Raw genomic sequence first — 12925 nt, 5'->3', positions numbered from 1 at the left:
TCAAAAAAGGAATAGGCTGTACAAGAAATGGTCTGCAGTAATATTTTAAGTTTGAGTTTCCAGTGTAGGTTAGCCCTAAAAGCAATGCGAGTTCAACAGGTCCCTGGAACCTATTAATATAATGGCTGAATTTATTTTTGAAAATGTATTAAATTTAAGTAAATGATGGATTATAAGTGACTGTCTAGGTCACCATTAAATAATATGTAAATTTAAACAATCGAAGCATAAATAAAGTGATATGGTGGTGTTGGGACATAATTTGCCCTGGAAAACTTAAATGTGGTAGAAAGCATTGCAGTGCTGTCACTCCATTTATTGGGGTTTTCTTCAGCTAGTGCATGACTATCATCAATGGTGAATTTAGATTTTAATTAAAGACATATGGATGTCTGAAACGACCCATATAAAGCCTGAAAAGCATCTCATAGACTAACATAAGTTCCAATCCCAGGCAAATAGAGTCTGAAGGATTTTAGAATGCCTGAGTGTATTAATAAAACATTTTTAAAACTATTCATTTGCCAGCATTTAGCTCCACTAACAATGTGCAGAAACTAACTACAAGTAGAAAATGCAAGTTTTATATGAGCACAAATCATGTTCCTTGCTCAATGCAAATGAGTATGCATACTCGTGTCACACATTCAGAAACTGCCATCTACACCAACAATGCCCCCATTAGACTGGAACAAACTGCTACAAGCTGTTATAAATACTGAAGTTTGTGAACCAGTTTTATACTAAAATAGGTTTTTTCAAAAGAAAAGTATGTGGAGATGTCATGAAAAAGTTGACCTTAAAAAAAATAGGAAGTAAACATTATTTTACTATCATACTTTACCATACAAAAGCACTCACACTTTCACATTAATGTATTGTACTGCTACAAACATCTTTTGCAGTGCCAACACACCTCAGAATATAGTTGCAAATATTTTGCTGAGGGAAAGTTGGTAAAGGTACATGAAAGAATACACAATCCGCTTTGTGGCATAAAGACAAAGATTACATTACCTTCTGAAACATTTGTCAGCTAGTCAATGCAATCATGATAAATCTACAAAAATTTCAAGTCATTTTCATAAATGAAAGGAGAGCACAACTGCACAATATTTATGAACATACACTTTACACACAGCTCCAACTCACTGATGACTGAAAGCGCAGATAAATGACATTATTAACGTGAATCAATGAAGACTGAGCATCACTGGGAATTCTCATTTCTGAACCATAGATTGCACAGTTATCCGTAGCAGGCACATCAATACACAGAGGTACATTTCAGGCATGTGTTTTCATTATATTATGAGCAGTTTGTTGGGGTCACAGTACACTTTTATGCACACGTGAAATGATTCACCCTCATCCTCTTTTGGTATAGTGCTAATCTAACCATTCGATAATAGAAATAGCAGGCATCTGAAAGTTGAAGATATCATGAACCTTATCAGAATATAGACTGAGTTAACCATGTTAACCACCCTGAACAGCAAACATTCATCTCATTAGGGAAGTCTATCACAAATACATTAAGGCTTAGGCTGTCTAAAATACAACACAAGCTAATAATCTATACAGTATTCATTGCAACAACTGTGAAGAAACCAGGTGATCAGCTTCATAGGAACAGTACATTGTGCAAACATAAAAGGTGCACACTACCAACAATATTATTGTTCCCTGGTGAGTAAAAACACAGAGAGCAGGCCCACAGTGATTTGAACTACATAGACAAGGGGATATTGAATGGAAAAGGGTTTAAGCTTACACACTATAATATTTCAATGAATAAACTAATTAAGACTTCTTTCAGGTAATGGTTCCACTTTTTTTTTATCTTATAGACGAACCTGAAGAACAATACACATTTTTGAAATGAGAATTGTCATTTTCCAATGCATTTCATGAACTATACTCCGTTATTCATATTGTAGCCCAAGGACATCCTGGAATCTTAACATTGACTAGCTATGTACTCCAAAGGGTAAAGAAACGGAAGAGCCGAGACTCACTGTAATCAAATTCCATTTTAAGTAACTTTTCCTTTAAGTGGGAACTCATGCTAATTTACATATGCCCAATGAATGTAGGTTCATAACTAGTTTTTGCTGTGGTAGTGAACAAATCTACTTTCAGCTGAACATTAATGGAAGACAACCTTTTTTTCAGCAATACTCCTTAACAGTGCCCTACTCTTTTCAAAACACTACAGGCATGACTGACATTTTCAACAGTGGTGGAAGAAATTCCCACAGGGAAAGTGAAACAGGAATTTTTCCCTTTTTTCTGCCCGTGGAATGGAATTAGCTGCCACAACCTGAGCGGTCAGCACAGTTACTTTTTGAAGCACTATGATGGGATAGGTAATGTATTTACCCTAAAGCTTACTGCATTAAGGTAATTACATTGCCCAGATCCTCACAGTGCACTTCTGACCAACTTCTCCTGCAACAGGAGATCTGTATACAGGATCTGCCTGTAGGGTTGCCTTGGCATATTGGCGTCACACTCGAGCTTGCCTGCGGAGGAAGTTCTTTTCAAGAGCACCGGCAGGGGCCAGCTTTTATAGTAAACATAAAAAGATTACCATTATGTAAAGAAGGCTGGCTGGCTGGCCCCTGACAGTGACAAGTGGCACAAGAATTCCTTGAACCTGACATTTCTCTAATCCCAGAATGAGAAATACTTGTTTTGCAGACATTTCTCTTGAATCCCTATCTTTTAGGAATCCATGTAGCGCAGGTGAGAAAAAGGACATTGAGATTACTCCTAATTTTCAACACAAACAAGCACAAATCTTGCCATGCAATGATTGTTTTTCCTTTTCAAGGTGGAAAAAGTGACTTTCAGCCAAAGGCTACCACCGCATGAAACATGCATTGCAATTCCATTTCCATTCGGTATAAACATGCCTTCAGAAAATCTTTTTTTATAAAATGAAATTAATGTAAGAAATGAAGAGATATACCTATTTAAAAATAATTGTGGGCTAGGCCATAGGCTGTGCTGATGCAATGTTAATAAATTTCAAGGAAGAGCCTGTGGTGGAGAGTAGAGGTTTTGACAGAAGCTACCCAATTAACCCTTTGGGAACAATGAACCTCAGAAATGCAGCACAGACTCGTCAATTAATAATTTCATTTGTAAATAGCTACTATGTACATGGCTTCTGAAATCTTTTCTGAAGAAAATGCAACCCTATAATATCAACATCTTGAAATACATTTTTAATTACACATCTAAACTATTTCAGGGATCACATTAATCTTTCCTATACATTATGGACAATCTAAAAAGAACGACACTAGAATATTAAAACTTAACATTGACAGTGTTGACCAGGAAGAGCACTTCCAAAAAGGAAACCGTACAGGAAAGGGGGTTTCAAATGAAAGTGCCTACTGTACACCAAGTAAGGTATTACTCTAATAAAAAAGATAATTTGCAAAACCATATAAAGCTATTGATCTTTGTTTAATGAAGAGGTATTTATGAATACAATTAAATGAATCAAAATATTAATGATGTCTTGTCTTTAATATTGGATTTTTCGGATCTTATCTGCCACTGAAACATTGAAATGGTCAAATCTCCCTCAACCTTGCTACGTTATGTCTAGCATATTTCTACAGAATCTCTACTGTCAATAAAAACAAAGGAATCATATTCTTAGCTTATGTTATATTTGTTTGCTTTGGTGCAAACAGGCTAAGGCACCAGTTTCTGAAACAGCAAAAGGCTTTTTCCATGTATGATTCCGTTTCCCAAAAATAAGTACATTGAGTTGTGCAGAACAGATAAATGATAGTAATGTATAAAATAGAAGACAGCCCAATAATCAGAATATAATTTATGTGTGATGCTCTCTGTACAGATTAAAGAAAAAACAAATAAATTAACGGTCTCCTACATATATTTGATTACACAAATGATCACACCAGTTTTTTAAAGTTTTTTTTTTTTTTTTTTTTACAGTTGATATTGTCTTCACAGAGTTCAAAGCTAGAATGACTTATCCAGAGTCCAGCAGGTATTTCACATTACATTAGGTAATGCATCAAGTATCACAGAAGACTCCTGGAATGGGGAAGCTTACAAAACTAAAGGATGCCTGTTCTATGTTAACAAGCAGGTCATAAATACCTTTCTATTCAGACCCTTTACAATTTGCAGACAGACAATTTAGATCCACGAACAAAACCAGCCACACACCTATGCAAGGCAAGAAGACCCTCAATATTTAAATGTGATTTTATGTAGGTGCAATGAAACACCATTTAAAAGATGCAAATGTAATCACTTGCTTCTGAATCTCAACGAAGACAATAAAATGTTAGAAAAGAAATACAATTTCCACCATTTGCAGCTAAATATAGATCATTTAGAAAATTGGTTTGATAACTTGCATTGCGCCGTTTGGACCAAGTTCCATTTAAAAATAAAAAATATTTACAGTTATTTTGAAAACTGGATTATGGATTTCATACCTGACAAACTTGAATACCAATGATTACAATTCCCCAAAAATACAACAAATATCAATTTAAATAGTACATACTGTCATCTTGCATGTCTAATACAGCAGACAGGTCCACACCAGACGAGGGAACACTGTTTCAAACTAGCAAGTATTTGACAAAAATATTAGTGGTCTGCATGTTAAATTATACATAAAATACACTTCAGAACCGTGCTTGTTACCTCCAAGTGTACCCTGTCCAAAATTAAAAGGGTTTAGATACACTCTTCATTCAAGCTCGAGGAAAATACAAATATAAAACTGAGGAAAACAAAAAATCGGCATAAGATTTGCACCACCACCACCACAGCTACCAACCTTTTAACAGAACTAACAGGAAGTTTAAAAAACTGCAAAACATCATATTACAGCAGCTTAGATAACTTGGCTTAAGACACTAGTGTGCACTGACAAAAGCAAATATGACTGACAACTAAGTGAGAAAATGTGCATAATTGGTATTTTCTGCCATTTAGGACAAATTATGGTTTATGCCATCTCCATGAGTAAGAGCAAATATTTGAGAACATGTGAAATATCTAAAATGCACAAACATTCAAGAACAGATCACAAGCTTAGAGTACTGGAGTGATCCATGCTTCATGAAGTGCTTTTTTTTTTTAACAAAAGGAACTAGAATTGGAATACCTGGAAACATGTACAATAGGCAGACAAACAGATCTGTTAGGAACCCAGTGGGTAATTCAAATATAATTACATATTTTAGATCTGGTATGTAAGTGTGTTTTCATAATCGGTCAGCCAGAAACGCAGAGCTGAGAAGCAGAAAAGGATTTTAAAAATCCCCCAAAACAAATCTTTAAATGGTTGACTCTTCATATGTCAAATGGTTGAGGTGTTTGTGTCACATATTCAACCTTTGCTTCAGTAACTTGAAATCAAAACCTTAATATTCAGAAGTATCGCACAGAAGTCGAACAGTAACCGTACTATACAAAGATGGGTTATCCACTTACCGGTTCCTCAAAAAGCACAATATGAGCATTCTCCTATTTTGCTTTCATTAGTGAGAAGCAAGTTACAGAGAAAATTTGTTGCTCTAGAATATACTTTCTAGAATGGTATTTTAAAAAAAAGAAAACGTTGACTGGGTCGCTTGCTAAGGGAAGCACACTTGGGTTTACCTGTTGCACTCTTGATGACACTGGTATTAACAATTCATTGATGTAGCATGGGAGGATAAAACACTCCTGGCTGTGAAATAGCACGTACGTGCAAGAGATAAGTGTGAGCTAAGAAGATTGTTTTCAGAAAACCTATGTATTTTTACAGAGCATTTAGCTGCTACAGAGCAGTGCAATGAATCCCATTTTGAATAGGAGAAACTCTGGGTAGTAAAAGAAGGAACAAAATGTTCAGAAGCCCAGCCAGCCAACAAAGTGTTTTTTGTTTATAAGTAAAAATGCTTTTCTATATGTCAGAAAATGCAATCTACTCTGAGGACGAACAGAAATCAAGTACGTTTCTCTTTTCAATCTGTCAAGAATTGTTAAAATGTGAGTTTTGGGAAACCACCCTTGACTTTCGAATAAAGCAACACAAGGATCAACCAATGAGCCAGTTGAGACATATACCTAGCTCATACATAGCAAACAGAGAGTGACAACCATGTTTTAATTGAAAAGGTAAGTCCTTCATTAATGTCAAAGCGATTGACTCAGTCTTAGAACTTGATTGAAGGTAAACCATACAAGTCTTATAAAAGTACATTTTCCTTTTCCTTTTTCTCCAAAAATGATAACATTTCGTATTAGAAACTGCTGTAGTTTGCAAGTAAACAACAGCTCAAAAACACAATACCTCAAGACCATAATAAATGACTACGTTTTTAAAACCATCAAATACTTCAGAAGTACTTTAAGGGTGTTTGATGGCTGGGCGATGGTTTCCTCTCTACAATACAAAAGGAAGGTGAAGTAAAAGTACAGATGGACAAGGCAACTGAAAGCCATTCTTGTGCTTTGGAAATCCTCTAATCATTCATGAATGAAATTCTTCCTTTGGCTTCTGTTATATTACATATAATTCCAGTTTATGCTGCTGGTGGTGACTTAACTGGCACATGAAACACAACTATTCTGCACGCTGAACAATGCGCTTTGTTCCCAAACCTGCTTCATGTATAAAGAAAAATAACTACACTAAGGAAAAATGCCCAATATTAATCTTCAAGAGGACATTCAGTTGGTCTCGTACATACAGTAGTAATGTATCCTTTGAAGTTGCTCCCATCAACTAATTTTGCCAACAATTTTTCATCCTTTTAAGTCCTGTGCTCCAGTGGAGAAGCATTGTGTGCACTGTAGACTAATGACTGTTTAGGGAGTATCTGGCATATGTGGTGATGGCGGAAGTATTTACAGGCATCTTCTTTTACACTTCTTCAGAAGTCTTTAGGCCGATTTTCTCCTCCTCCTCCTCCTCTAGTCAATCTGTGCTTGGTTTCTTGAGCGAGAAGGGTAGAATCTTGAAATGCTTACTTAATTGGTTCACCTGAAAATATATAAAGCAGGAGTCTTAAGTAAAGACAACTTGTCACAAGACAAAAAGTCACCAACTTCAAAGACCTTCTATATACTTTGGTCAGATATGAAAATAAACTAGTATATGCACAAAGTGAGATGTACGTTCACACACCAGAACTATCCCATTCTTCCCCAACCATGGTGGCAGTGTGTAGCCCCAGCCCCAAGCTTTGCTCAAGGGTCAGGTTTATTTCTAAAAACAAATATCACGCCTTGCCCAGACAAGGGGAGTCTTTGTCCCCCATCCTTCTATCCTCCCATCTTGTCGAGCAAGGGAATGCCCAGTTTTAAAAATAGCCCCATTGTTTAATGAGGGGGAACTGTGTGCCATCTTATGCCTAAAGTGGGTAGACTACAGAGAAGTTATCTTACAGCTACCAAAGCACTTTGATCAAAATGCAGACTAGATGATCTGAACAGATTACCCTGCTTCCCATTCTCCTGCAGTATTCTGAGGCTACTAGACGGCATGCCAGGTCAACCTGCTTTGCTGTGGCTCAAGGAGCATATGAGGGGGGCCGCTACAAGTTTTGAGGCAACTCTGTCCTACCGCCCATTTGCAAGGCAGGCGGAGAGGTGCAAACGTAGTGAACCTCATCCTTGGGCAAGATGGGAGGTACAAATAATTTTTAGTGTCTTGTACTGTCCTTTTCTTTACAGGTCACTGCACCTTTTTCCTGATAAAGTTAGATTTTTAGCCAAATGCACGCGTTTTTGTCACATAATGGCGCACTATTTATGTTTACAGGTACTACGCTCTGTTTCCAGGGACACTGAATATGTCCTTTTTCCTTCCTTGTTTTTGCAGATACGCATACATACGATTAGGTATAGTATATGAGTGCATCATTGAATGCGTTTCTCACCTCTAGTTTTATATTACTAAGCACATGCTTTCTAGTCGGGAGGGATCTTTCCCTGTCCTGATGAAGATGCTTCGCATCGAAACATGTTGACTCACAAGGAGTAACCACACATTACGTAGGCAAACTCCGCACCTTGTTTTTAAGTAGTACCAGCCTCCCATGACACATTAAAAAAATTTCTGTCTTAAGGGGCCAGGTGCTTTTTAACAACACATACTTACAATCACATCAGACCCTCCCTTTGCATCACACATAGCACTTTATCATTAGTGCTCCCACGTAGTCGTAGGTCGTAGCACGCCCCGTCCCGCAGCGGGGCGGGAAGACCCCTATGATGAAGCATGACACCATGGGCCATTCTTGGTGTGTGAGGGGTATTTAAACAACACGGTGTGTGCCCAACCATATTGGGACACGCACTTACCATTACCCCACTGTACCCAGTCTTCTTAGTACCTCTCTTTCTAGAGGTGGATCCTTTTGTTTACTAATTAACTGAGTGGAGGACGTATCCACCTCAGCGCTTACACAGGCCCCCCTCTACACTCCCCAATCTTGTTATATTTAGGTACAAATAATTGCCATCCTCAGTTTGGAAATGCAGTTGGGGAGGGTGAGGGTTGAAGCAATAGCCTCCACCGGTATAGTTCAAAAGCTCGCTCTTCTGTCTTTCGGCAAGAAAGGACAGTATTTGGTAAATGTACCAGCTCGTAGGCAAAGCTTAAAATGCACAGTGCACCCCTTAGCAGATGGCATACATATCTTAAAAAGAAAGCAGTCTACTAGGAACAGAACATGGTGAGGGCATGAGTTCTGGTGTGTACTGTGAGCCATACACTATAACGGGGGGCATTGACCACTTTGTTTTTTGTGTTTGCTGAATATATGCCCAGCCCTAAATGGGGTGGCCAACCCCTGCTGAGCACTGCCTTCAAATGTGCATAGCGGAAGTCAGCTCCTGGGCCTGGTATCTGTTCAGGCCGAACACCCACCTCCCAATGGATGGGAAAATTATACAGCACACAGCCTGGGGTGTAGCTTAGTCAATAATATTAGAGGGGTGCGAATCTAAGATTTTCCAACTAGCAAAGTGGTGTACTTAACTAAATGGCACACAGGGTACGCTGGGAACATGGGGCTTGATAATGGGTATGATTAGGGGCAGTCGTTTAGAGCTATATGTAAAAAAAGGACATTCTTTGCAGCATTAATCTATACGAAGAGGCATTTGCAAAGTAGAGTATATTATGCCCTTCATTGAATTTTCCAGCTCACAGGAATCATTCCTATATAGCCCTATTAGCTCAGCTGCATGGTTCACGGTCATGTCATTGATCGTAGTAACAAGTATAAAAGAGGTTGGACACAGCTGTCAGATGGCCCCATCGCATGTGCAACACCCGATGCTGACTTTTTAGCCAGGTGCACTTTGCATGCCGGTGTTTTTAAGTAAAATAATAATACAAATGAGATTACAAGCTGCAGGATGGGGCTTATGCTGGCTAAAAAGCCCCTTTGTGTTCTAAGTGACACAAGTCATGGTACCAAATGTCAACTATAGCTGAATAATGCAATACCGCATCATGACGCACTTCAAGTACCATCTGAATTGTGTTCTAATTTCACCAATACCTGTGGCATAACACATCGGTAATTGTATCTGGTGAAGAGAACTACAACCCACCATAATTACCAGGCACACATTATCAACCCGGATAATATGTATAATATAAATGCGGTGAGAGCTGAAATAAATGTGGACCATTAACATATTATGTAGAGCGTGTTCACTAAAGCACATTTGTATATTTTTTAGTATACTGCAAATGGTAAAAATGACGTATTACCACAATGGAGCTTACAGGAGGTGAGAAAACAGCTTTCTCTCCCTGAATGTATACAAAGAGTTCACATTTTAAATAACTAAGTAGTTGGGATACATATTTAGCGTGATTTTCCATCACAATATGAAAGTATTCACATTTTCTGGCTTTCTCATGCCATGTAGGATGTAGTTAGGTGTGTGCTCCAGAGGGATACTCAGTGTTTAATCTTATGCCTTTGTAAAGGGCACTCCTGGTATTTGCATAGTCCCAAAAAGTATTCAGAATATGGGTGGTGTTAGGAAAATGCACCTAACCCATGAAGACTCTCAGAACAACCTTAAGAAAAACACCTAATAGTTTCAAATGGATACTTCATGTACCAAAAAAGGCTGCTTACTTCACTGAACAGATTTTGAAGAGCGAGAATAATGCAAGCCACTGAGCTCAGAATAACTTGTTTATATTATAGTATTTATCTCCCATCATGTCAGTTCAGATCATAATGTACCTTCCTCCAAATCTGGTCAGTGTCACATGATGGAATCTTTCTGTGATTACATCATGAATCCGAGGGTCATATATTGTGATCACGGTTAATTATTGAACTAGTTGAATTTTTCTTTTTTTTAAAGCTAAAAAAAAAGAAAACATCAATTTTTTGGGTTACAGGATGTTGGGTATGCACACTCACATTAGGCATTTTATCTTGAACACAGAACCTCTCACTAACATACCTAAACCACTGATCCCTTTACCTCACAACCCCGCTCAGCAGGATTTCACCTAAAACACGGAAGGATAATGTTACTTACCCAGTAAGCATCTGTTCTTGGCATGTAGAGCTGTAGATTCACATGCTTTGCATACTCTCGCCATCTAGTGTTGAGTACGGATGTTTGCAAGTTGTTTTTCTTCTAAGAAGTCTTTCCAGTCACGAGGTAGGGTGCCTCCTCCTTTCGGTGATAGTGCGCATGGGCATCAACTCCATTGTTAAGATTGTTTTCCCGCAAGAGGGTGAGAATGGAGTAGATGACTGTAGTAAAGAGATGTCCCTGCGTAGATAACGTGAATGAGAACTGCAACAACTACAGGTACCCGGGAAGGAAGGTGGGCGCATGCGAATCTACAACTCTACATGCCTAGCACAGATGTTTACTGGGTAAGTAACATTATCAATTTGAAGCATGTGTGCTGTAGATACACATGCTTTGCATAGACTATATAGCAGTATTCTCCGATAGCGGTGGCTAACCAGTAGATGTTGCAGTTAGCTGGAAAAGTGTTTTAAGCACTGCCTGCCCTACATTGGCTTGTTGGCGTGCTAATACATCCAAACAAGTGTTTGGTACATGTGTGTGGTGTAGACCATTTGCTGCTTTACAAATGTCAGCTATAGGAATGTTTCCTAAAAAGGCCATAGATGCCCCTATTTTGCGAGTGGAATGCACTCTGGGGGTATAGATAAAGTTCTTTTGGCTTCTGCATAGCAAGTTTGAATGCACGTAATAGTCCTTCTTCAAAAATTGCCAGATTGAGAAATAGGATTGCCTTTGTTAAATCTTTTGTTCTTCGATATAATACAATAAAGCTCTTTTGACGTCAAGTGTGTGAAGAGCTTGTTCTGCTACTGAATCAGGTTGAGGAAAGTACACAGGTAACTCAACTGATTGGTTAATATGGAAAGCAGAAACCACTTTGGAAAGGAATTTGGAATTGGTGCGAAGCACTACCTTATCTTTATGGAGCTGAAAGAAGGGTTCTTCTAAAGTTAATGCCTGTAACTCACCAACTCTCCCTAATGAAGTGATTGCCACGAGAAATGCAACCTTCCCAGGACATTTTATAAACTATAAAGGACACTTGTGTAGCGGTTCAAAGAGTGGACCCAGAAGTCTTGTAAGCACAACTTTAAGATTCCACACTGGTGCCGGGGGAATTCTTGGTGGTATAACTCTTTGTAAGCCCTCCATTAACCCCTTCAGCGCTGCGCGGATTCCCCCGCGGTGCTGAAGGGTTCGAGCGCGGGCGGGGCCATGACGGAACGGTTCCGTCATGAGCACAGCTCAACCGATGCTCATGACGGAACCGTTCCGTCATGGGCATGGAAGGGGTTAATGCTTTGATGACAGGAACTTTGAACAAAGACAAATGTTGTCTGTTTTGCAAATATGCAGCTACTGCTGCAAGGTGCAACCGAATAGATTTGTAAGCTAGCCCACATTGTTGTAGGTTTAAAAGGTAACAGACCATGTTCTGAACAGAAGTATCTAGAGGTAAAATGTTGTTGTTGTTGATGCAGTAAACAAACCATTTCCATGTTGCTGCATAGCAAGCTCTGGTAGTAGGTTTTATTGCTTCATTCAGAATAGTCATACAGTCTAGTGGTAAATTTAAATACCTATACTCTATGACTTCTGGAGCCAAATCGCTAAGTTGAGCTCCTTGGGATTTGGATGCTTGATTTCTCCATGCTTCTGAGTGAAGAGACAGGAGGTGAGATGTAGCTTTTGATGTGAAGATGAGAGCTCTAACAGGGTGGTGTACCATGTGGGAGCTAGGAAAATAAGTGAGAGTAATATTTGCCTGAGTTTCCGAACCAGAAACGGGTTGGGTAGGAATATACTTGGAGCAGCCAAGGTATGTTAAACCCATAATAGCAAGGAATAATGAGATTACACTTAAATGGGCCACAGTAGACAAAACATCCCTTGTTCCGATCGAACAGGCAACAGACAAAACGAGATTATGTCCTGCTTCGTGTTAGATTTGAAATTCCCCTTCCTGTTGTGCACTTACACATGCTATATTGGGTTAGCAATATGTGGCTAAATAGACGCCATTGTATTATGGTATGCAATCCACAGTTATCCTTGCAACGTGTAAGCTAGAGTTAGCTTGTGTGACTCCAGTTTGTATTTCGCAATTACTAAAAGACTGCTTGGGCTGTGCTCGTACTAGGCCTTATTACTCTTCTCGCTTGCCTCAGCAAAACACTGTACTTTGTTATTATTTTCACTCCTGGTCAAGACTGTAACCCAACTTGCTAATGAACTGATATTCTTTCTCTGCATTCCAATATCAATGTGTAGCTCTGCTCCCACGTCAGGAGACGCTGAGACTTGGCACAGTGGCCTTGGAGTACTGATAGTGCGCCCATCTGAC

The 12925-nt window shown here is 38.9% G+C and overlaps 1 protein-coding gene across 1 annotated transcript in view; it reads right to left on the bottom strand.

Moving 5' to 3' along the window:
- Positions 1-3461: 3461 nt before the first annotated feature.
- SELENOI (selenoprotein I) overlaps positions 3462-12925 on the bottom strand; it is a 309374-nt gene continuing 299910 nt past the window's right edge. Inside the window, exon 10 of the mRNA XM_085613176.1 lies at positions 3462-7039. Coding sequence (XP_085469302.1) covers positions 6920-7039 — 120 coding nt within the window. The 3' untranslated portion in view covers positions 3462-6919. The remainder of the gene's footprint in view (positions 7040-12925) is intronic.

Source organism: Triturus cristatus, chromosome 6 (assembly GCF_964204655.1).
Source record: "Triturus cristatus chromosome 6, aTriCri1.1, whole genome shotgun sequence".
In the NCBI taxonomy this organism is placed as follows: Eukaryota; Metazoa; Chordata; class Amphibia; order Caudata; family Salamandridae; genus Triturus; species Triturus cristatus.
The sequence above is the reverse complement of the archived record's forward strand: the minus strand, read 5'-3'. Positions and strand labels throughout refer to the sequence as shown.